The sequence below is a fragment of the Staurois parvus genome, unplaced genomic scaffold (assembly GCF_062004578.1).
Source record: "Staurois parvus isolate SC_StPar_1 unplaced genomic scaffold, SC_StPar_1.0 ptg000830l, whole genome shotgun sequence".
In the NCBI taxonomy this organism is placed as follows: domain Eukaryota; kingdom Metazoa; phylum Chordata; class Amphibia; order Anura; family Ranidae; genus Staurois; species Staurois parvus.
This window is the reverse complement of record NW_028318626.1, coordinates 756,975-782,171: the sequence shown is the minus strand read 5'-3', so window position 1 is coordinate 782,171 and position 25,197 is coordinate 756,975. Positions and strand designations below refer to the sequence as shown.

The 25,197-nt window shown below is 39.4% G+C and overlaps 1 protein-coding gene across 1 annotated transcript in view; it reads left to right on the top strand.

Moving 5' to 3' along the window:
- The window catches only part of TSHZ3 (teashirt zinc finger homeobox 3), a 187,341-nt gene extending 162,797 nt beyond the window's left edge, over positions 1-24,544 (top strand). Inside the window, exon 3 of the mRNA XM_089655258.1 lies at positions 19,975-24,544. Coding sequence (XP_089511384.1) covers positions 19,975-23,153 — 3,179 coding nt within the window. The 3' untranslated portion in view covers positions 23,154-24,544. The remainder of the gene's footprint in view (positions 1-19,974) is intronic.
- The last annotated feature ends 653 nt before the right edge of the window (positions 24,545-25,197 follow it).

Below are 25,197 nucleotides of genomic sequence, written 5' to 3'. Positions count from 1 at the left end.
CCGTCCCTTGGTTCTACCCTCTACCCACCTCCGAGCACTGTCCCTTGGTTCTACCCTCTACCCACCTCCGAGCACTGTCCCTTGGTTCCACCCCCTACCCACCTCCGAGCACTGTCCCTTGGTTCCACCCCCTACCCACCTCCGAGCACTGTCCCTTGGTTCCACCCCCTACCCACCTCCGAGTTCTGTCACTTGGTTCCCCTTTTAGAAAATACAGAACCAAGTATCATTTGTGGTGCTAACTGTAACAATAGATTCCCCACCAGCAACAATGGACTTCCCCAGCAACAATAGAAACCCTGCAACAAGATATTCCACCAGCAACAATAGACCCCGCCAGCAACGCTCTCTGAAGAGCCATCGGAATGCAGATCACTCTTCAGAGACCAGAGCGCCCTTAGAAATTCGTTTGAGAAAAAAAAATTCTATCCAGCTCCTTCCAATAGTTCCAGAGTCGATGCTGGTTCCTCAGCGCTGCGATTGCAAAATGAACGCCGACTCGATCCCACTAACGATTTAGAAAATTGAACGAACGTTCTTAAAAAAAAAATGTCAAATAAAATCCTGCATGGCCGCTTCAAACTTTCTCTGCGGTTGCCCCCCCACCTCTTTTATTTTCATTTCCGATAATTGGGAGGTCTGTATGGGGGCGTCTGATGAATGATAAAGCGCGGATCCCGGTTGACATTTGTCCCTGTGACGGTTCTCCAGAGTCGGCTCCGGATCCTCAGCGCTGCAATTGCAAAACCAACGCCGACTCGATCCCAATAACGATTTAGAAAATCGAACGAACGTTCTTAAAAAGGAAAATTCCGAATAAATCCTGCATGGCCGCTTCAAACTTTCTCTGCGGCGGCCCCCCTTCTTTTTTTTTTTTGCATTTCCGATAATTGGGAGGTCTGCATGGGGGCGTCTGATGAATGATAAAGCGCGGATCCCGGTTGATATTTGTCCCTGTGACGGTTCTCCAGAGTCGGCTCCGGTTCCTCAGCGCATTTCAGTCTTCCATGAAAGGTTTGAGCAGCTGCGGTGCGTTGTTTAATGTAAATACGTTGTCACGCACCCTTCAAGTCATTGACAAGAGCAGATGATTAGCAGTATCCTCGATGCTTTCTGCATAATCCTACATTCTGCCGGGCCGCGCCGAGCCTTTATGTTGTCAGCGAGATGCCATCCCTTTTACCTGTTTTTTTTTTTGGAGCGAGCGTGGAAGTGATCATTGGACGGGGAAAAATAGCAACTGTTGCAGTTTGTTTTAGGTCACATGACCTGCGGTAACCCATTGTATCAATGAAGGCCTTCCTTTAAGGTGATATGGCCATGCAAACTCCATGCAGATGAGCCTGGGCAGGATTTAAACCGAAGGACACCGGGGTTGCAAGGCGGAATTGCTATTCGCTAAGACTAGGCTGTAGGTGAAGAGCTGAATGCAGGAATGAAATATATGTGACTGAGCCTTTCTTTGTTTTAGTGTCCATCCAGTCCTGAGATTCACACAGCTCTGCCACACAAGACAACCCTGACTAGCAGGGCTGGGGACCTGATCATACTTTGTTGCAGTTTCTCTTTCACTTACTGGTCCTCTCCTTATCCCCAGGTCATGGCTAGAGAGTGAAAGGAGGGCACAGTGGTAAAGGCACAGTGATCACTCTGCTCTCTCCTCCTATCAGCATTCTTCTTGCACTGCGGCACAACTGGTGGGCTCTATCTGCTGCTGCTGCTTTTTCATCTCTCAAGGTGAGCCCTGCTGTGCAGGCTGGCTTCTTGTGTTACTTCTCCCTGTGGGAGCTCTGCTGTACAGACTGGCTCCTCGTGCTGCTTCTCCCTCTCCCAGTGTGAGCTCTGCTGTAAAGACTGGCTCCTCGTGCTGCTTCTCCCTCTCTCAGTGTGAGCTCTGCTGTAAAGACTGGCTCCTCGTGCTGCTTCTCCCTCTCTCAGTGTGAGCTCTGCTGTCCAGACTGTCTCCTGCTGCTGCTTCTCCCTCTCCCAGTGTGAGCTTTGCTGTAAAGACTGGCTCCTCGTGCTGCTTCTCCCTCTCTCAATGTGAGCTCTGCTGTAAAGACTGGCTCCTCGTGCTGCTTCTCCCTCTCCCAGTGTGAACTCTGCTGTAAAGACTGGCTCCTCGTGCTGCTTCTCCCTCTCTCAGTGTGAGCTCTGCTGTAAAGACTGGCTCCTCGTGCTGCTTCTCCTTCTCCCAGTGGGAGCTCTGCTGTACAGACCGACTACTCGTGCTGCTGCTCCCTCTCCCAGTGTGAGCTCTGCTGTACGGACTGGCTCCTCGTGCTGCTTCTCCCTCTCCCAGTGTGAGCTCTGCGGTAAAGACTGGCTCCTCGTGCTGCTTCTCCCTCTCCCAGTGTGAGCTCTGCTGTACAGGCTGGCACCTGATGCTGCTGCTTCTCCCTCTCCCAGTGTGAGCTCTGCTGTACAGGCTGGCACCTGATGCTGCTGCTTCTCCCTCTCCCTCTCTAAAAAATGATCCCTGGCAATCCTGAAATGAAGGTCCTTGTTGAGGCACTTCCTGTTATAGGGTGACAACGCCCTATCCGTGACTCCCAATTGTGCTCCCATGTTGTCACCCCGCTTCTGATGGGTCAATGCACGTTCTGCAATCGCAGTTTATTGTATCCATTTCTTTTTTCTTTTTTTCTTCTTTATTTCTATCTTTATTTTTATTTCTTTTTTGTTTTTTTATTTTTGTGTATTTTTCTGCATTGCGCAAGGAATCCCTTCACTCCTCTGACTTGGAATCACAGCCGAGAATTGTCCCCGAATGTCTCCCAGGACGGGGAAATCTGCCTGGAGATTTGCAGTCCGCAGCGCCTATAGATCCGATGGAAGGATTAGAGCGGTCTAGTGTTACATCTACTTGTAGCCGAGGGGGGGGGGGGGGAGTCATCAGGGCGTCGGGGGGGTCGATAGGCTTGTACCTGGATCAATGGACGCTCATCCCTCCGCCGGCGTCATGTGCTGGAGAAGCCACATTGCGGGACATCTCGCTGTCCGGGAGCCATTTATCTTCCAACGTCAAATTGCAATAATTAACCGTTATTGATCCTGAATTCAATTAACTTCATTAAAGCGAATCACGGTGAGGGGGGAGGGGCAGAGGATCCTGACAACCGCCCGTCTGATAGGCCGTGTATGGCTACAGGAGGATATAGATTACACACGCAGAAAATACATACCATGGCTCCGCGTCCACATACGTGATATGCCGCGTCCGCATACGAGATCCGCCGCGTCCGCATACGTGATCTGTCGCGTCCACATACATGATCTGCCGCGTCCGCATACGTGATCTGTAGCGTACGTGATCTGTCGTGTCCGCATACGTGATCTGCCGCGTCCGCATACGTGATATACCAGGTCCACATATGTGATCTGCCGTGTCCGCATACGTGATATGCCAGGTCCACATACATGATCTGCCGCGTCCGCATACGTGATATGCCAGGTCCACATACGTGATCTGCCGCGTCCGCACACGTGATCTGACGCATATGTGATCTGCCGCGTCTGCATACGTGATCTGCCGCGTCCGCATACGTGATCTGCTGCGTCCGCATACGTGATCTGCCGCGTCCGCATACGTGATCTGCTGCGTCCGCATAGGTGATCTGCCGCGTCTGCATACGTGATCTGCCGCGTCTGCATACGTGATCTGCCGTGTCCGCATACGTGATCTGCTGCGTCCGCATATGTGATATGCCAGGTCCGCATACGTGATCTGCCGCGTCCGCATACGTGATCTGCTGCGTCCGCATATGTGATATGTCAGGTCCACATACGTGATCTGCCGCGTCCGCATACGTGATCCGCCGCGTCCCCATTCAGATTTTTAAAGACATACAGTATATTTGAAAATGTATTTTTAATAATATGTTCAACATGCAGCGTATGTGTATATATATATATATATATATATTTTTTTTTTATTGAAATATATTTTAAAAATATTCTTCCCAAATATATTGACATATATTTGAAATACTACAATTTTGGCCGTATTCAATATATTTCAAAATATAATTCAATACATATAAACAGTGAAGGAAATGTGTATTTGCTCCCCGGCTGATGTTGAATGTTTGACCCTCACAAAGAAATGATCGGTCTACAAATCGAATGTTCGGTGTATTGTAACACTGAGAGACAGAATACAACAACAAATTCAGCAGAAATGTGTCTAACAAATGATGACGGATCTGCATGTTCATGAGGGAAAGAAGGATTTGATCCCCTTCACAAAACATGACTTAGTACTTGGTGCGGATATAGTGAATGCGGGGTCCGGGGAGAGCAGATATAGTGAATGCGGGGTCCGAGGAGAGCGGATATAGTGAATGCGGGGTCCGGGGAGAGCGGATATAGTGAATGCAGGGTCCGGGGAGAGCGGATATAGTGAATGCTGGGTCCGGGGAGAGCGGATATAGTGAATGCGGGGTCCGAGGAGAGCGGATATAGTGAATGCGGGGTCCGGGGAAAGCGGATATAGTGAATGCGGGGTCCGGGGAGAGCGGATATAGTGAATGCGGGATCTGGGGAGAGGGGATATAGTGAATGCAGGGTCCGGGGAGAGCGGATATAGTGAATGCAGGGTCCGGGGAGACCGGATATAGTGAATGCGGCGTCCGGGGAGACCGGATATAGTGAATGCGGGGTCCGGGGAGAGCGGATATAGTGAATGCGGGGTCCGGGGAGAGCGGATATAGTGAATGCAGGGTCCGGGGAGAGCGGATATAGTGAATGCAGGGTCCGGGGAGAGCGGATATAGTGAATGCAGGGTCCGGGGAGACCGGATATAGTGAATGCGGGGTCCGGGGAGACCGGATATAGTGAATGCGGGGTCCGGGGAGAGCGGATATAGTGAATGCAGGGTCCGGGGAGAGCAGATATAGTGAATGCAGGGTCCGGGGAGACCAGATATAGTGAATGCGGGGTCTGGGGAGAGCAGATATAGTGAATGCAGTGTCCGGGGAGAATGGATATAGTGAATGCAGGGTCCGGGGAGAACGGATATAGTGAATGCAGGGTCCGGGGAGAACGGATATAGTGAATGCAGGGTCCGGGGAGAACGGATATAGTGAATGCAGGGTCCGGGGAGACCAGATATAGTGAATGCAGGGTCCGGGGTTTAGTAACACTTTAAGGGAATCCATTTAGCCGGGGTTCACACCAATGCGGTGCGGGAAATGTTGCGTATCCTGTACATTTCCCACACCTTGCAATCACATCACATTCCCGTGATCTAGTGCGGTTGTCAATAATAAATTGACACCCGTAAACAGATTGCAAAAGCAACACTCATACGATCCAATTCTGGCGCGGATTTAAAAAAAGAGTCCTGCACGTTTTTGGTGCTGAATGCGATGCGATTTGAGCCATACAAAGTTTATCAAATCGCACCGCAAAGACATTTACATGTAATTCACACGGATGTGGTGCGATTCCTGCGCAAATTCCATGCGCTGTGCCGCACCGCATAGTGTGAACCGGCTGTCAATCCATTGACCTTATCTCACCAGTCCTTCAGCAGGGATGCTAGCCATAAAATCCCATAGACTAGTAGAATCTACAGATCTCTGTTTGCAGTCAGCAAGCATGTAAAAATGGCAAAGCTTGCATCAAAAATTGCTTTTGGGGTGAACAACGTGGTAGTAAAACCCAATCGATAAAGACGCTGTGAAGAGTACGACCCAAATCTGGAGGCTACACACAGTACCGGCGTCTACAGTAATCCTGTATGGCAGAGCAGAGAACGACGGGCCGCAGCCTCTCGCCTTTGTGACAAAAGCGCAGACAGACTCTTGTGGGTGGGAAGCAATTTGTGCCGTAATAGGCCGCAGTAAAAGCGTTATGATAGACCAAAGCCCGACAAGCCCCGTCTTTAATCACAAAGGAGAATCGCCCAGGAAGTGCCGTGTCGCTCCCCGTGGAGCCGCTACCGCCTGATATATTTCCTCCTCGAGAATTATCGGCGGCAGGTTGAGATGTTAACCCTTGCTTGTCTACCCAGGGCCGAGGATGTCTAAAAAAAGACATAAGGATGCTTAAAAAGCAAAGCTTTAAAAAAATGCCATCGACTCAAATTGAAGATGCGATGAAAAAATACAGAAGAGTTGAAAACCACATATCAGAACCATTAGTGGTTCCTGAGGTATGGGCAATGGATGTTATAGGCAAGGCTTCTCACCTGGATGTTAGTTAGCCCATCACCTTAGAAGCCCAGTAGAAAGGGGGAATCATGGACTGGGTTTGAGATGGGCTTCTCAGTGTAGCTATCATTATCTCTGACTCTCTGACTTTCACCGCATATCAAAACCATTAGTGGTTGCAGAGATGTAGGCAACTGATGGTAAAGGTAGGCTTCCCACCTGGATGTTAGCCCATCACCTTAGAAGCCCAGTAGAAAGGGGATATCATGGACTGGGGTTGAGATGGGCTTCTCAGTGTAGCTATCATTATCTCTGACTCTCTGACTTTCACCGCATATCAAAACCATTAGTGGTTGCAGAGATGTAGGCAACTGATGGTAAAGGTAGGCTTCCCACCTGGATGTTAGCCCATCACCTTAGTAGCCCAGTAGAAAGGGGATATCATGGACTGGGGTTGAGATGGGCCTCTCAATGTAGCTATCTTTATCTATGGCTCTCCGACTTTCACCGCATATCAAAACCATTAGTGGTTGCAGAGATGTAGGCAACTGATGGTAAAGGTAGGCTTCCCACCTGGATGTTAGTTAGCCCATCACCTTAGAAGCCCAGTAGAAAGGGAATATCATGGACTGGGGTTGAGTTGGGCTTCTCAATGTAGCTATCTTTATCTCTGGCTTTCCAACTTTCACCACATATCAAAACCATTAGTGGTTGCAGAGATGTAGGCAACTGATGGTAAAGGTAGGCTTCCCACCTGGATGTTAGTTAGCCCATCACCTTAGAAGCCCAGTAGAAAGGGGATATCATGGACTGGGTTTGAGATGGGCTTCTCAGTGTAGCTATCATTATCTCTGACTCTCTGACTTTCACCACATATCAAAACCATTAGTGGTTGCAGAGATGTAGGCAACTGATGGTAAAGGTAGGCTTCCCACCTGGATGTTAGTTAGCCCATCACCTTAGAAGCCCAGTAGAAAGGGAATATCATGGACTGGGGTTGAGTTGGGCTTCTCAATGTAGCTATCTTTATCTCTGGCTTTCCAACTTTCACCGCATATCAAAACCATTAGTGGTTGCAGAGATGTAGGCAACTGATGGTAAAGGTAGGCTTCCCACCTGGATGTTAGTTAGCCCATCACCTTAGAAGCCCAGTAGAAAGGGGATATCATGGACTGGGTTTGAGATGGGCTTCTCAGTGTAGCTATCATTATCTCTGACTCTCTGACTTTCACCACATATCAAAACCATTAGTGGTTGCAGAGATGTAGGCAACTGATGGTAAAGGTAGGCTTCCCACCTGGATGTTAGCCCATCACCTTAGAAGCCCAGTAGAAAGGGGATATCATGCACTGGGGTTGAGATGGGCCTCTCAATGTAGCTATCTTTATCTATGGCTCTCCGACTTTCACCGCATATCAAAACCATTAGTGGTTGCAGAGAAGTAGGCAACTGATGGTAAAGGTAGGCTTCCCACCTGGATGTTAGTTAGCCCATCATCTTAGAAGCCCAGTAGAAAGGGGATATCATGGACTGGGGTTGAGATGGGCTTCTCAATGTAGCTATCTTTATCTCTGGCTCTCTGACTTTCACCGCATATCAAAACCATTAGTGGTTGCAGAGATGTAGGCAACTGATGGTAAATGTAGGCTTCCCACCTGGATGTTAGCCCATCATCTTAGAGGACCAGTAGAAAGGGGGATATCATGGGCTTGGGGTTAAGTTTGACTTTTACAGGAAACGTTGGCTTATCAATTTAGCTATCATTATCTCTGGCTCTCCGACTTTTACCGTATATGAAAACCATTAGTGGTTCCGGAGATCTAGGCAACTGATGTTATATTCAAGGCTTCCCTGCCTGGATGTTAGTTAGCCCATCACCTTAGAAGACCACTAGGAAGGGCCTGAGAGGTATCAGGCATTGGGGTTAAGTGTGACTATTACAGGAAAAGGTGGGATCTGCCATTAACTTTACCTGCCTGGATCTCCAGTTTTACAGGAAGAGTTGAGATGGGCTTATCGCTTTAGCTATTGTCATCTCTAGATCTCTGACTGACTGAACCATTAGTGGTTGCAGAGACTGAGTCGAGATGGGCTTATCAATTTAGCTATCATTATCTCTGGCTCTCCGACTTTTACCGCTCATCAAAACCATTAGTGGTTCCGGAGATCTAGGTAACTGATGGTAAATGCAAGGCTTCCCTGGATGTTAGTTAGCCCATCACCTTAGAAGACCACTAGGAAGTGCCAGGCATTGGGGTTAAGTGTGACTATTACAGGAAAAACTGGGATCTGCCTTTAACTTTACCTGCCTGGATCTCCAGTTTTACAGGAAGAGTTGAGATGGGCTTATCGCTTTAGCTATTGTCATCTCTAGATCTCTGACTTTCACCGCATAGCAGAGCCATTAGTGGTTGTGGAGATATAAGCAACTGATGTTATATGCAAGGCTTCCCAGCCTAGATGTTAGTTAGTCCATCACTTTAGTAGAAAGGCCTAAGGAGTATCGGGTGTTGGGCTTAAGTGTGACAATTACAGGAAAAGTTGGGATCTACCTTTAATTTTAACTACCTGGATATCTGATTTTACACGAAGAGTCATGTTGGGCTTATCACTTTAGCTGTCGTTATCTCTAGATCTTCCACTTTGTTGAGATTTCCCTAAAACGTAAGATGCTGATATATCTGAACTTGCTAATATATTTTTTCATCATATGCTTAGTTGAGTTGCCTAGGTTTGTAACACATTGACCTTTAAAGGAACTTGCAGCACAAATTATGAAAATATATCAAATTCAGCACTGATGGTATTGCTGCGGTTAAGTGGCTAGCTTACATGTCTTGCAATGCTGGGTCACAGGGTTTCTTCCCACCAAGGACCCTCTCTGCTTGGGATTTGTAGGTTCTTCCTGGGTTTGTTTTCCAACAAAGACCTTCTCTGCTTGAGCTATGTAGGTTTTCCTGGGTTTTTTTCCCACCAAGGAATTTTTCTGCTTCGGTTTGTAATTTCTCCCTGGGTTTGTTTACCACCAAGTATCCCCTCTGCTTGGACTTTGTAGGTTTTCCCTGGGTTTGTTTTCCACCAAGGGTCCTCTCTGCATGTACTTTGTAGGTTCTCCTTGGATTGTTTCCCACCAAGGACCTTCTCTGCTTGGGCTATGTAGGTTTTCCTGGGATTGTTTCCCACCAAGCAATTTCTCTGCTTTGGTTTATTTCCCACCAAGGATCCCTACTGCTTGGGCTTTGTAGATTCTCCCTAGGTTTGTTTCCCACCAAGTACCCTCTCTGCTTGGGCTTTGTAGGTTCTCCCTAGGTTTGTTTCCCACCAAGTACCCTCTCTGCTTGGGCCTTGTAGGTTCTCCCTGTATTTGTTTTCCACCAAAGATGCCATCGGCTTGGACTGCCTGGGCTTTGTAGGTTCTCGATAGGTTTGTATCCCACCAACGACCCTCTCTGCTCGGGCATTGTAGGTTCTCCCTGTATTTGTGTCCCACCAACAACTCTCTGCTTGGGCCTTGTAGGTTCTCCCTGTGTTTGATTTCCACCAAGGATCCCCTCTACTTGGACTGCATGGGCTTTGTAGGTTCTCCTTAGGATTGATTCCCACCAACGACCCTCTCTGCTTGGGCCTTGTAGATTCTCCCTGTGTTTGTCTTCCACCAAGGACCCTCTCCTCCAGTGCCTTGTAGATTCTCCCTGTGTTTGTCTTCCACCAAGGACCCTCTCTGCCTAGGCTTTGTAGGTTCTCCTAGGTTTGTTTCCACCAAGGACCCTCTCTGCCTGGGCTTTGTAGGTTCTCCTAGGTTTGTTTCCATCAAGGACCCTCTCTGCCTGGGCTTTGTAGGTTCTCCTAGGTTTGTTTCCACAAAGGACCCTCTCTGCCTGGGCTTTGTAGGTTCTCCTAGGTTTGTTTCCACAAAGGACCCTCTCTGCCTGGGCTTTGTAGGTTCTCCTAGGTTTGTTTCCACAAAGGACCCTCTCTGCCTGGGCTTTGTAGGTTTTCCTAGGTTTGTTTCCACTAAGGACTCTCTCTGACTGGGCTTTTAGGTTCTCTCTGTGCATAGCTATGCTCTGCCTCTCTCTAACAGTTATACTAGTAGGTTAAATAAAACCTACACTGAGGAATATTTATACTGTGACTGCTGAGTTCTCCTGCAAATGATAGACACCTGGATGCCATGCATATTCAACAGACTTAGTACCTTTTACGTCACTAAACAGAAACACATTTGAAGATCAGATATTTGGACTTCACCTACTGCAAAATTATTCTTGGTCAGTTTCCAGAAAAGTATCTAAAGCACTGGGCAGCCATGTAGTTAGCAAGGGAGTCAGCAATGGCAGGTCGGGTCTCGGGCAATTGACCACCTGCCAAGTTCCAGTGCATCCCAACAGCAAGGATATTTGATTGTAAGCTCCTTTGTTATAAGGGTCTGACGTAGTGTCAGCTCTGTATGAATGGAAAGAGAAAATTAATTTATGTAGAAGAAAAGGCTACTATGTTTAAAAAAAAAAAAGGCCTCACTGGTTTATTTTTCAGATATCACATGTAATACCTTAATACAGTGTTTCTCAACCTTTTTTCAGTCAAGGCACCCTTTAAAATTATGGACAGCCTCGAGGCACCCTTTAAAATTATGGACAGCCTCGAGGCACCCTTTAAAATTATGGACAGTCCCGAGGCACCCTTTAAAACTGTGGACAGCCTTGAGGCACCCTTTAAAATTATGGACAGCCTCGAGGCACCCTTTAAAATTATGGACAGTCCCGAGGCACCCTTTAAAATGATGGACAGCCTTGAGGCACCCTTTAAAATGATGGACAGTGTTGAGGCACCCTTTACAATGATGGACAGTGTTGAGGCACCCTTTAAAATTATGGACAGCCTTTGAGGCACCCTTTAAAATTGTGGACAGCCTTCGAGGCACCCTTTAAAATTGTGGACAGCCTTCGAGGCACCCTTTAAAATTGTGGACAGCCTCGAGGCACCCTTTAAAATTGTGGACAGCCTCGAGGCACCCTTTAAAATTGTGGACAGCCTTGAGGCACCCTTTAAAATTATGGACAGCTTTGAGACACCCTTTAAAATTATGGAGAGTCTTGAGGCACCCTTTAAAATTATGGACAGCCTTGAGGCACCCTTTAAAATGATGGACAGTCTCGAGGCACCCCATTCTAAAATGTGAAAAGCTGTTCTAATAGTTATATATAACGCAGCAACATCCACACACATTGGACACCCAACATTGGAGGTGATTTATTCTTCCAAAGAAAATACACTTTTGCACACTGGTACTGACTAGTATTCTAGTGTTTCTCTTCTCCCTCAGTTTTTCTCCATCACTGAGCTAATGTGACCCCAGCGCTGATGGAGAGGGGCGGGGGAGGGTCAAACTAGGATGCTGTGCAGGTAGCTGACATCCTCCTCATCAACTGATGATATCATTGGTTGTCAGGATGCCGGCGGCTAGAAAGTCGTAATGGAGCACAATGAAAACCTGTGGCTTTGTGTAACCAAATGGTAGACTTGGCTTGTATACAAGTTTTGGGAATTTTTTAGACATTTTGCCAAGGCACCCCTGAGGAAGCCTCAAGGCACCCCCAGAGTGCCTGGGCACCCTGGTTGAGAAAGGCTGCCTTAATACATTTACTCAACAATACCCCCTCTGTTCCATCTCTTTCCTGCTTTGGAACACAATCTTGCTTGAGGGCCGCTGTCAAACGAGAAGACCATTCCGCAACCCATACTGGGGATTATTTACTACAACTGGAGAGTGAAAAGTCTGCGTAGGAGCCAATCAGCTTCCAGGTTTTATTGTCAAAGCTTAAGGGCTCATGCACACGGGGCGTTTGGAAAACTCTTCTGAACGATAAAAACGATTGTTTCCTTATCACTGAACTTTTTTGATTTTCTCGCTGGTTGTTTCTTTGTCACTGAACTTTTTGATTTTTTTCACTGGAAGTTGATTTCAGTATATGGTAGATTTAGATAAGTGACGGTATATTTAGAGTCACATTTATCATTTAGTTTATTATCATATAATCCAAAAACAATAATATGCGGGAAAAAAAAATTAAAAAAATTATATATATATATATATATATATATATATATATATAAAAATAATTTTTTAATTTTTTTTTTCACACGTTATTGTTTTTGGATAATTATGTTTTATTATATTTGCTGTTTTCTATGATTAGTTTGGCACTGTTCAGTGTGTGCGCCGCTTTTCACATGTGTGGGTTTTAAAACGATTGTTGGATTTATTTATATAGTGGCAGCGAGGGATGTTTAATACCAATATTTCATATATGATTTTATTTATTTCATTTAATTCATTTTTTATATCTAGCACGATTTGGTGTTTTTCACTGTTTTACACTGGGTTTTGATAGAAACTGACCGCTGGAAAACGTAGGTTAAAAAACGTGTTTGCAAACGCGTTTGCGTTTAGAAGCTGTTTTTAAAAGATAACCTCGGGAGACCTTCAAAAATGTCCAGAATGCACTGAAAAATGGTAAAAAAAAAATAACTATTTTAGACATTTTGAGAGAAATAGAGAGAGCAGAAGCAGAGAGAGCAGTATGTGTTGAGATCACCTTTCTTTTCTGGTTGTATTCACTATGGATCCCATCATGAGCATAATGCGGCGCGTTCTACCATTTTTTTCCTTCACGGGAAACCTGGAACTGACTGCGCTGGTGTACCGGGTCCATTTGAATACATGGAAAACGCTTTGCATGCATTTCTGATGATGAAAAAAGGCTCCGGACAGCATCTGGATATGGAACAGTTAAAAAAAACGCTTCTAAATATAAACGCAGTTAACCGCGTTTGCAAGCGTTTTGCGTTTGAAACGCTCGTAAAATCTACTCCTGAACGCGAGTTTGGTGCGTTCAAAAAAAGACTGTAAACTCAACTACCTGTAAACGATGATGTGTACGCGGACACATAGGAGAACATTAGGGAGGGTTCAGGGGCTGCTGAAAAAAAATACAGAACAGCTCCTGAATGTGAGTTTATCAGCTGCAGTGTACATGGACCCTTAGGGCTATATATATATATATCCTAGATTGTAAGCTCCCAGGATCAGACCCTCCTATCCCTCTTGTATTGAACTGTATTGTTGCTGTATTGTCTCCCGTTATATTGTAAAGCGCTGAGCAAACTGTTGGCGCTATATAAATCCTGTATAATAATAATATATAAATCCTGTATAATAATAATATATAAATCCTGTATAATAATAATATATAAATCCTGTATAATAATAATATAAATCCTGTATAATAATAATATATAAATCCTGTATAATAATAATAATAATAATAATAATAATATAAATCCTGTATAATAATAATATATAAATCCTGTATAATAATAATATAAATCCTGTATAATAATAATAATAATATAAATCCTGTATAATAATAATATATAAATCCTGTATAATAATAATAATAATAATATAAATCCTGTATAATAATAATAATATAAATCCTGTATAATAATAATAATAATAGTATAAATCCTGTATAATAATAATAATATAAATCCTATATAATAATAATAATAATATAAATCCTGTATAATAATAATAATATAAATCCTGTATAATAATAATAATAATATAAATCATGTATAATAATAATAATAATAATAATAATAATATAAATCCTGTATAATAATAATAATAATAATAATAATATAAATCCTGTATAATAATAATAATATAAATCCTGTATAATAATAATAATAATATAAATCCCGTATAATAATAATAATAATAATATATATATATATATATATATATATATATATATATATAAAAGCAATATGTATGTGTGTGTATATATATATATTTAGGGGTAAGGGGATCTTCAATTCCACTGGAAATGGTGAGGTCGGGAAGATGGGCTTGCAATTTAGAATAAGAGTTGTCACGTTTTTAAATTCTTCATAAATGGAGTTTTAGAAAAGTGCAGAAACTTTTTGAAGACCCCGTGTGTCTATATATTTATTTTTATTTTATATATATATTTCAAGGGGAATGGATTACACGCCGACTGAGATAATTTATCATTAAGATATATCTGCGTGCTCAAAGCAGAACTTCAATCAAAATGAACGATGCTGTATATCTTTAATAAAGATCACATGACCAAAGGTCTAATCTTTTGGTCATGTGACCTGTACTGGAGGGAGAAGACAAGTATTTTCTCCAGGACAGGTGAAGTATTTCAGCCAGTCTATTCCTCTTGATTTATCCATCCCAGCAAGACACAGCTATAGGCTGACATTTAAATACGGTTCTGCTTTAATTTGCAATGTATCTTGCAAAATCTTGTGTCACATGAGAAATGTGAGAGGGACAGACTAAAATAATAGTAATAATTAAAATAAAAAAGCAAATATGTTATTTCTTTTTTTTCCCTTTAATGTAGTAAAACATGGGATGTACCATAAAATTAAAAATAATAACAATAATTGAATAATAAACAATAACTAACATTATTAGTAGTAATAATATTAATAATAATAAACAAATAATACAAAATGCCTAAATAAATAATAATAAACAATCAAATAATACAAAATGCCTAATTAATTAAATAATAATGTAGTAAAACATGGGATTTACCATAAAATTAAAAATAACAATAACTGAATAATAAACAATAACTAAAATGATTATTTATTATTAATATTAATAATATTAATATTATTATTATTAATACTACTACTACTACTACTAATAATAATAATGAACAATCAAATAATACAAAATGCCTAATAATATAATAATAAACAATCAAATAATACAAAATGCCTAATTAAATAATAATAAACAATCAAATAACACAAAATGCCTAATTAATTAAATAATAATGTAGTAAAACATGGGATTTACTATAAAATTAAAAATAACAATAACTGAATAATACACAATTACTAAAATTATTATTTATTATTAATATTAATAATATTATTATTATTATTAATAATAATAATAATAATACTAATAATAATAAACAATCAAATAATACAAAATGCCTAATTAAATAATAATAAACAATCAAATAATACAAAATGCCTAATTAATTAAATAATAATGTAGTAAAACATGGGAATTACCATAAAATTAAAAATAACAATAACTGAATAATAAACAATAGCTAAAATTATTATTAATATTAATAATATTATTACTAATAATAATACTACTAATAATAATAAACAATCAAATAATACAAAATGCCTAATTAATTAAATAATAATAATTAAAAAATAATATTGTCACATAGAAATGATAGAAGATGGTAGGGTAAAGATACTTATTACATGTGCTTTTGTGCATTAACACTTACCAAAATGCATCAATACATTATTATTATACAGGATTTATATTGCGCCAACAGTTTGCGCAGCGCTTTACAAAATGAAGGCAGACATGACAGTTACAATACAATTTGGTACAAGAGGAAACAGAGGGCCCTGGTCCTTAGAGCTTACATGCATTTAGATACACAGAAATACTAAATGTAAATTCCAACAGGATACACCTGAAAACATGTTTTTTTTTTCCTTTAATGCAAAAGCACAACTGGGTCCATACAAGCAGGACAAGCTGATGTCGCAGAAATGGGCTCATCGCTGTTTTTACAAATGAGGTTACTTTGTTCCAAAGGATGCCATTGGTAATTCTTTCTGTGATCTGTGTTGGGGATTTTAGCTCTGCATTGTGTAGGTTTCATTATTTGCTTCATAGCATTTTTGTACAATTTGGAAACAGAACTGACCTATTAATATCTACCGTGAAGTAGCTGTTTTTTTTTCATTTTTTCTTTTTTTTTTTTGTAACTTGTCCATCTGACTCCGTGTCAGTTGCATTACCACAAAATGACTGTACATCCTTTCCCAATGCAAGGAACTCGACTCCCCGCTGTGATACACAAGCATAAGTGACACAAATGGAAGGTTTTAAAACTGCAGCCAAAAGGCCATATACAAGAGAGGTACACATACTGGGCATATGCCATGAAATGTCACTAAATGTTAAGAGGAACACAAAAAAAGAAAAAAGAATAGAAAAGCCATTGGATTATAGCTTCATGCATATGCTCTTAGATTTTAATATTTTTTTTCATTTTGCTTTAGTACTTATTAAAAAAAGGGGGGAAATTGATAGAGATATTTTTCTTTCTTTTTTTTTTGATCTTTAATATATACATATACGGCTATAAAAACCTATATATATTTATGGGTATATTTATGGGTTTGAGGTTTAGTATATAAAAATTATTTATTTTTCTTACTATATATATAGTAAGAATTATTGTGTAATTTATAGAGATATTTTTCTTTCTTTTTTTTCTTTTTCTTTCTTTTTTTTTTGATCTTTAATATATACATATACGGCTATAAAAACCTATATATATTTATGGGTATATTTATGGGTTTGATGTTTAGTATATAAAAATGATTTATTTTTCTTACTATATATATATATATAGTAAGAATTATTGTGTAATTTATAGAGATATTTTTCTTTCTTTTTTTTCTTTTCTTTCTTTTTTTTTGATCTTTAATATATACATATACGGCTATAAAAACCTATATATATTTATGGGTATATTTATGGGTTTGATGTTTAGTATATAAAAATTATTTATTTTTCTTACTATATATATAGTAAGAATTATTGTGTAATTTATAGAGATATTTTTCTTTCTTTTTTTTGATCTTTAATATATACATTTACAGCTATAAAAAATAAATAAATTTTATATATATATATATATATATATATATATATATATATATATATATATGTATGTTTGAAAAAGTCACTTACGAGTGACGGTCCATGTAATTGCCAAGGGACGGATACGACTGAATGGAGATATATATATATATAAAATATTTATTTTGCTGGATTCTGGAACCTAATTCCTTGGGTGATGAAAAACTGAAATTTCAGTAAAAAAAATGCACAAAAGCATTAAAAGCATTAAAATTATTACCATACCTGTATTTATTACAGGTACTTGTATAGTGCCATCAATTTGCGCAGCTCTTTACATATATTATTATTATTATTATACAGGATTTATATCCCGCCAACAGTTTGTGCAGCACTTTACAACATAAGGTCAGACAGTACAAATACAATACATTTCAGTACAGAAGGAATATGAGGGCCCAGCTCGTGGAGCAAACAATCAAAAGGATATACCGTATATATATATATATATATATATATATATATATATATAGTAAGAATTATTGTGTAATTTATAGAGATATTTTTCTTTCTTTATTTCTTTTTCTTTCTTTTTTTTTGATCTTTAATATATACATTTTTTTCCCAATATTATTGCATTAAGACAACTGGTATATATACTCACATTTCTACCTTTAAAAATACATATATTTATCTTTCTTTTTTTTTTCTTCCAATATATATTTTCTGCATTAAGATAACCGGGCATGACAATGTGGCATCTTTTTGGGCAGTACATGTGACCCTCTCATGCTTTCATTGCTTGCATTTTAAAAGCACAGTTTAAATGAGGCCAGCAAAACAAGAAAAAAAAGTATTTCTACTTGTATTTTTAAAGGTAGAAATGTGAGTATATATACCAGTTGTCTTAATGCAATAATATTGGAAAAAAATGTATATATTAAAGATCAAAGCCGTATATGCATATATTAAAGATCAAAAAAAAAGAAAGAAAAAGAAAAAAAAGAAAAATATCTCTATAAATTACACAATAATTCTTACTCTCTCTTTCTCTCTCTATATATATATATTTACGGGTTTGATGTTTAGTATATAAAAATGATTTATTTTTCTTACTATATATATAGTAATAATTATTGTGTAATTTATAGAGATATTTTTCTTTTTTTTCTTTTTCTTTCTTTTTTTTGATCTTTAATATATACATATACGGCTATAAAAACCTATATATATTTACGGGTATATTTACGGGTTTGATGTTTAGCATATAAAAATTATTTATTTTTCTTACTATACATATAGTTAGAATTATTGTGTAATTTATAGAGATATTTTTCTTTTTTTTCCTTTTTCTTTCTTTTTTTTTGATCTTTAATATATACATATACGGCTATAAAAACCTATATATATTTATGGGTATATTTACGGGTTTGATGTTTAGTATATAAAAATTATTTATTTTTCTTACTATATATATAGTAAGAATTATTGTGTAATTTATAGAGATATTTTACTTTCTTTTTTTTTTTATCTTTAATATATACATATACGGCTATAAAAACCTATATATATTTACGGGTATATTTACGGGTTTGATGTTTAGTATATAAAAATGATTTATTTTTCTTACTATATATATAGTAAGAATTATTGTGTAATTTATAGAGATATTTTTCTTTCTTTTTTTCTTTTTCTCTCTTTTTTTTATCTTTAATATATGCATATACGGCTATAAAAACCTATATATATTTACGGGTTTGATGTTTAGTATATAAAAATGATTTATTTTTCTTACTATATATATAGTAAGAATTATTGTGTAATTTATAGAGATATTTTTCTTTCTTTTTTTTTTATCTTTCATATATATATATATACGGCTATAAAAACCTATATATATTTACGGGTTTGATGTTTAGTATATAAAAATTATTTATTTTTCTTACTATATATATAGTAAGAATTATTGTGTAATTTATAGAGATATTTTTCTTTCTTTTTTTCTTTCTTTTTTTTTGATCTTTAATATATACATATACGGCTATAAAAAAAAATTATATATATATATATATATATATATATATATATGTATGTATGAAAAAGTCGCTTACGAGTGACGGTCCATGCAATTGCCAAGGGACGGATACGACTGAATGGATATATATATATATATATATATATATATACATACATATAATATATATAAAATATTTATATATATATAAAATATTTATTTTGCTGGATTCTGGAACCTAATTCCTTGGGTGATGAAAAACTGAAATTTCAGTAAAAAAAAAAATGCACAAAAGCATTACAATTATTACCATACAGATAATAACCTTTTTTTTCACATAAAAGAAAGAAAGTCATTACCCAGAATTCAATGCAAGTCAGCCCATCTGGGGTGCCAGGGGTTAAAGAAAAATGAATCAGCCGTACGAGAACTGCACCAACATTACTTAAAATAAAAAGTGATTATAAGCTTTTAAGCCATTTTCTTTATACACTCAAGACACATACAAAAAACTAAATCATTTTTTAATTTATTGTAATTGATGTAAATTTCTTTCATTGTAGGAATTATATTGATAGTTCTCTACTTTATGTTTATTAAAGGTTCAGCATCAGAAATGTAATGAGTAAAAAAAAAAAAAAAAATGTGTGCTTAATTTAAATTGTGAAGCTGTCTGTCAAGAAATGCATTAGGGGTAGAAAAAGCATGAGACATATTAATTGACAGACAGGAACTGCTGTCTCTAAGGTTGATACAAGTAATTTATTACTTTAGAAATGAATGCCACCTCTAGAATGTGCTTCATTAATTTCAAATTTAGTTTTAATTTCAAGCTGTTGCCCCTTGAGAAGAATAAGGTGGCAAATTATGTTTGAAGAGTTTTTTTTTTTTTTTTTTATATCACTCCTTTAGCTATTTTTCTCGGAGAAGAAAACGCCATATTTTATTTATTATTAAATGTAAATGCGCCGCCATTTTCTTATATGTAACTCGTTATGAATTTTATTTAACTTTTATTAAGGTCACTGCCGTCTCTAATTCTTTTTTTTTTTCCTTTGTAGCCTACGTGTCTGATGAACTGAAGGCAGCCGCACTTGTTGATGAAGATGGCGAGGTGGAGGACTCCGTGGTGGACGGAGAACCGTCGGCAAAGTATGCATGTGCGGAAAAGTCTTCTCCGGGTTACCAGCACTCCCCGGCTGGTGAATTTTCCAGCCACGAGATGGACAGCGAGTCTCACGTCAGCGAGAGTAGCGACCGCATGGCGGACTTTGAGAGCGGCTCCATCAAAAACGAGGAGGAAACCAAGGAGCTGTTGGCCCCTTTAGAGGATTCCGGCGTGTCGGACAGTTTGGAGCAGATGAAAGCTGTCTACAATAATTTCCTCTCCAATTCTTACTGGTCAAACCTCAGTTTAAACCTCCACCAGTCCACGCCAGAGAAAAACAACGCCAGTAGCAGCAGCAGCAGCAGTAGCAGCAGCAGTTGCGGAAGTGGAAGCTTTGACTGGCACCAGACGGCCATGGCGAAAACTCTCCAACAAGTATCCCAAAGCAGAGCGCTCCCCGAGCCAAGCCTCTTCAGTACCGTCCAGTTGTACAGGCAGAGCAGCAAACTCTACGGTTCAATTTTTACGGGAGCCAGTAAGTTCCGTTGCAAAGACTGTAGCGCCGCCTACGATACGTTGGTTGAGTTAACCGTTCACATGAACGAAACCGGACACTATAGAGACGACAACCACGAAACTGATAACAACAACCCCAAGCGTTGGTCGAAACCTCGTAAACGGTCATTACTTGAAATGGAAGGGAAGGAAGATGCCCAAAAAGTTTTGAAGTGTATGTACTGCGGGCATTCTTTCGAATCCCTTCAGGACCTCAGCGTTCACATGATCAAAACAAAACATTACCAAAAAGTGCCTCTTAAAGAACCTGTTACTCCCGTAGCAGCAAAAATTATTCCAGCTTCTAGAAAAAAACTGTCTCTAGAACTCGAACTTCCAAGTTCTCCTGACTCGACGGGGGGGACGACAAAAGCAACAATTTCAGATTCCAACGATGCTTTGCAAAAGAATTCAAACCCGTATATAACACCAAATAACCGGTACGGCCACCAGAACGGAGCCAGCTATGCTTGGCATTTCGAAGCTAGGAAATCTCAGATTCTCAAATGCATGGAATGTGGTAGCTCCCATGACACCCTACAAGAACTTACTGGCCACATGATGGTCACGGGACATTTTATAAAAGTGACAAACTCTGCCCTTAAGAAAGGAAAGCCTGTCATTGAATCCCCAATTACCCCAAACTCAGTTATGGACGAGAAGGTCCAATCTGTGCCGCTGGCCGCCACCACTTTTACACCCCCCACCAATAACGGTGCCTCTCTGTCACCAAAACTGGCCGTAGACATCAAAAAAGAGGTCGACAAAGCCATCACTGATGACAAAATCAAGGAGAAAGAAAAGGCAAGCGAGGATGAGGAAAAGTTTGACGTCACTTCTAAATACCATTACCTAACAGAAAATGATTTGGAAGAGAGCCCTAAGGGGGGGTTAGACATCCTTAAATCTTTAGAAAACACAGTGACTTCCGCTATAAACAAAGCTCAGAATGGCACACCGAGCTGGGGAGGTTACCCAAGCATCCACGCGGCTTACCAACTTCCCAACATGATGAAGTTATCATTAGGTTCCTCAGGAAAAGGTACTCCGCTGAAACCGATGTTTGGAAGTAACGATGTCTTGTCACCTTCCAAAAATCAGCCCTTAGTCTCTCCACCGAGCAGCCAGACCTCACCTGTGCCAAAAACAAATTTCCATGCCATGGAGGAGCTGGTCAAGAAGGTGACGGAAAAGGTGGCCAAAGTGGAAGAGAAAATGAAGGAACCGGAGGAGAGGTTTTCTCCGATCAAGCGAGCGACGCCGTCCCCCAGCGGAAGCGAAATCAGCGAACCTCTGAAGCCCGATGCTTTGAGCGAAGTTGTATTTAAAAGCCAGCAAAACAGTCCGGCTCCACAAAAAGACAACTGCAAAGAGAGCCCCGCCCTGGAGCCAGAAGTAAATGGCAAGGACCACGTCAAGTCCATCATTGGCAGCTTAAGTAGCAGTACGGCTATAATAACAGACCACCCTCCCGAGCAACCTTTTGTCAACCCGTTAAGCGCGTTGCAGTCGGTTATGAACATCCACCTCGGCAAGGCGGCTAAGCCATCCCTACCGGCTTTGGACCCAATGAGCATGTTGTTCAAAATGAGTAACAGCTTGGCAGAAAAGGCCGCCGTAGCCGCGTCGCCCATCCAAGCCAAAAAAACCGACCACCTAACAGACCGTTATTTTTATCATGTCAACAATGACCAGCCCATAGATTTGACGAAAGGGAAGAGTGACAAAAACTGCTCTCTGGCTTCAGCGCTTTTGTCATCCACGTCGTCGTCTACCGCATCTTCTTCATCTACAGTGACAACGGCAAAGACATCTGCAGTCGTGTCATTCATGTCAAACTCACCGCTGCGCGAGAATGCCTTGTCAGATATCTCTGATATGCTGAAGAACCTGACAGAAAGCCACACATCAAAATCTTCTACACCTACCAGCATATCTGAGAAGTCTGACATTGACGGCACCACAATAGAAGAACCGGAGGAAAACACGCCGGCTCAGAAGAGGAAAGGGCGACAGTCCAACTGGAATCCGCAACACTTGCTCATCCTGCAAGCCCAGTTCGCGGCAAGCTTGCGGCAGACCTCGGAGGGGAAGTTCATCATGTCTGACTTGAGCCCTCAAGAGAGAATGCACATTTCCCGGTTTACGGGACTCTCCATGACCACCATCAGCCACTGGCTGGCCAATGTAAAATACCAGCTGCGAAGGACAGGTGGGACAAAGTTCCTCAAGAACTTAGACACGGGGCACCCGGTGTTTTTTTGTAACGACTGCGCCTCGCAAATCAGGACTCCCTCCACCTACATCGGCCATCTTGAATCCCACTTAGGTTTTAGACTAAGGGACTTATCCAAACTGTCCAATGAACAGATACATAACCAGATAGCACAAACCAAGTCCCCCTCCGAAAAGCTAACGGCCTCCTCTCCCGAAGACGAGACCGGCTCCTCCTACCAGTGCAAGCTTTGCAACCGGACATTTGCAAGCAAGCACGCCGTGAAACTTCACTTGAGTAAAACACACGGGAAGTCCCCGGAAGATCATCTTCTGTACGTGTCGGAGATGGAGAAGCAGTAGCATTTGATTTTTTTTATTATTATTATTATTATTAGAAAATTGACTGTAATTTGCTTTGAGGAAAACTGTCAGGAAAAAGCCTTAAAGCTGAAAAAAAAAAAAAAAAAAATTAAGAACTTGGCACACGTTCCTATTTTAGCTCCGGAGAGTTCCTCTGGGGTGGGGGGTGCGAACTTGTTTTGTAAAATGTATAGCATTTAATGGAGGTGCATAATCAGCTCTTGTTACAGGTTACCTATGAAGGTTTTAGCGCCCCGATACGAGTTTGGAAACTTGGAAATTGGATAAAGCTGTGCGCCGGCTGCATGAATTAAGAGACAATTTATTTAAGCATTTCTATCTTTAAAATCTGGTACACTATTTTTCATTTTGACCTGTGTACTGGTATTTTTCAGCAAATGAACCTTTAGCCCTCTGAGTACTTTGGAGCACTATTTTATGTTAATTGGGGAATATTCCTTTTTTTTTTTTTTTTTTCTATTTATTTGTTTTCTAAAAAAAAAAAAAAAAAATGCTGGCTCAGATTCGCTTTGAAACTGGTTCTAGAACTGCGGTCTTCTTTGATACTGAAATAGTTAAGACATCCACTGGGACCTTTTTGGTTTGCCATCCCGTGACCAAGCAAGGATTAAAACTGTGTATATAATGTACAAAACTTGCATTTTGGAGATTGTGATTGACGTTTTAAGGCAACTTGCCCTACCCACCCTTGGCATTTTTAACTGGTGTTTTTTTTTTTCAGTATCTGATGCAGTATACCCATTTTACATAAACTGTGCCTATGTATAGTGTAAAAAAAAAATCATTTTTTAATGAACCTCTTGAATGACAGAAAATTAATGTTTTTGCTTTTTGTTCTTTGCAACTGACTTTCTTTTTTGTTTTTTTGTTTTTTTGTTTTTTTTTTTAACACCCAAGCATTGTAAATTATTCAAAGGATGCAACAAAAAAAAATCTTTATAAAATATTCAAAAAAACTATTATTCTAAAACAAAAAATATAATTGTTAGACTATACATCTATATTGTTAAAAGTTCATGTTTAAATTATGCATATTTATTAGCGATGTCATTTCATTTGTTTCCAGTAATAACTGAAGTCACAAGCCACACGGATATGTAATTGGCACTGTTTCATTTTTAATTTTTTTTTCTTTTGCACAAAATTACTTTTTTTTTCCGTTTTTTCTTTTTTTTTTTTTTAAAGAAAATGTATTTATTATTATGAAACGATGATTACTTAAACCATTCTCAGTGCTCAAAGGGTTAAAAAAAAATTTGGATAAATAAAAGTGTACTGTATTTCCTGAGAATTGCTAATGCTTTAAAATGGAAAAAAAAAAATAAAATAAAAACTGTTTATACTTAAAGTAAAACTTTGGTTAAAATAGGCATTCTGTAGTATCACCTTTTTGTTTGCATATTCATTTTCCCAGGGATTATATTTCGTATCGTAGAATTTTTTTTTTTTTTTTGTTTTTTATTGCTTTTTGTAAGTTGATTTTTTTTTTTTTGTCTAATTATCCTCCCAACATCCCATTCTTCAGCTTTATCTTAAGGCATATGAAAGGTAACCCGTGGTTACCAGCTCACTAAGTGATTCTGTTCCTCTTCATTTTTGGCAGTTAATTTGCAGAAATAACTGACAGCTGACACCATACAGGGAAAATTGTGTATAAAATATTGGCATGTAAACAGCACAGAGACGGTAATGTACTCTGTGTCCTTTTTTATTGTTGACATTGAAATACTATTATAGGATTCTTCATATAACATTTTTTTTTTCCTACGGAAACATTAAAATTAATTTTTTTTTCATTTGCTATATAATCTCGTGTCACTCTAACAATAACGGTTGAAACATTATAAAATGAACGATCTCGTTATATATTTATACCGTCTTTACATCTTAACCCCCATTTAAAAAAAAAAAAAAAAACTCTTCCAAACCTTGAATAAATGACGGGAATTAAAATTTATGTAAATTTAACCGTCTCCCGCCCGCCGTATAGTAAAATGACGGGCGTAAGGCGGTTCTCTCGTTC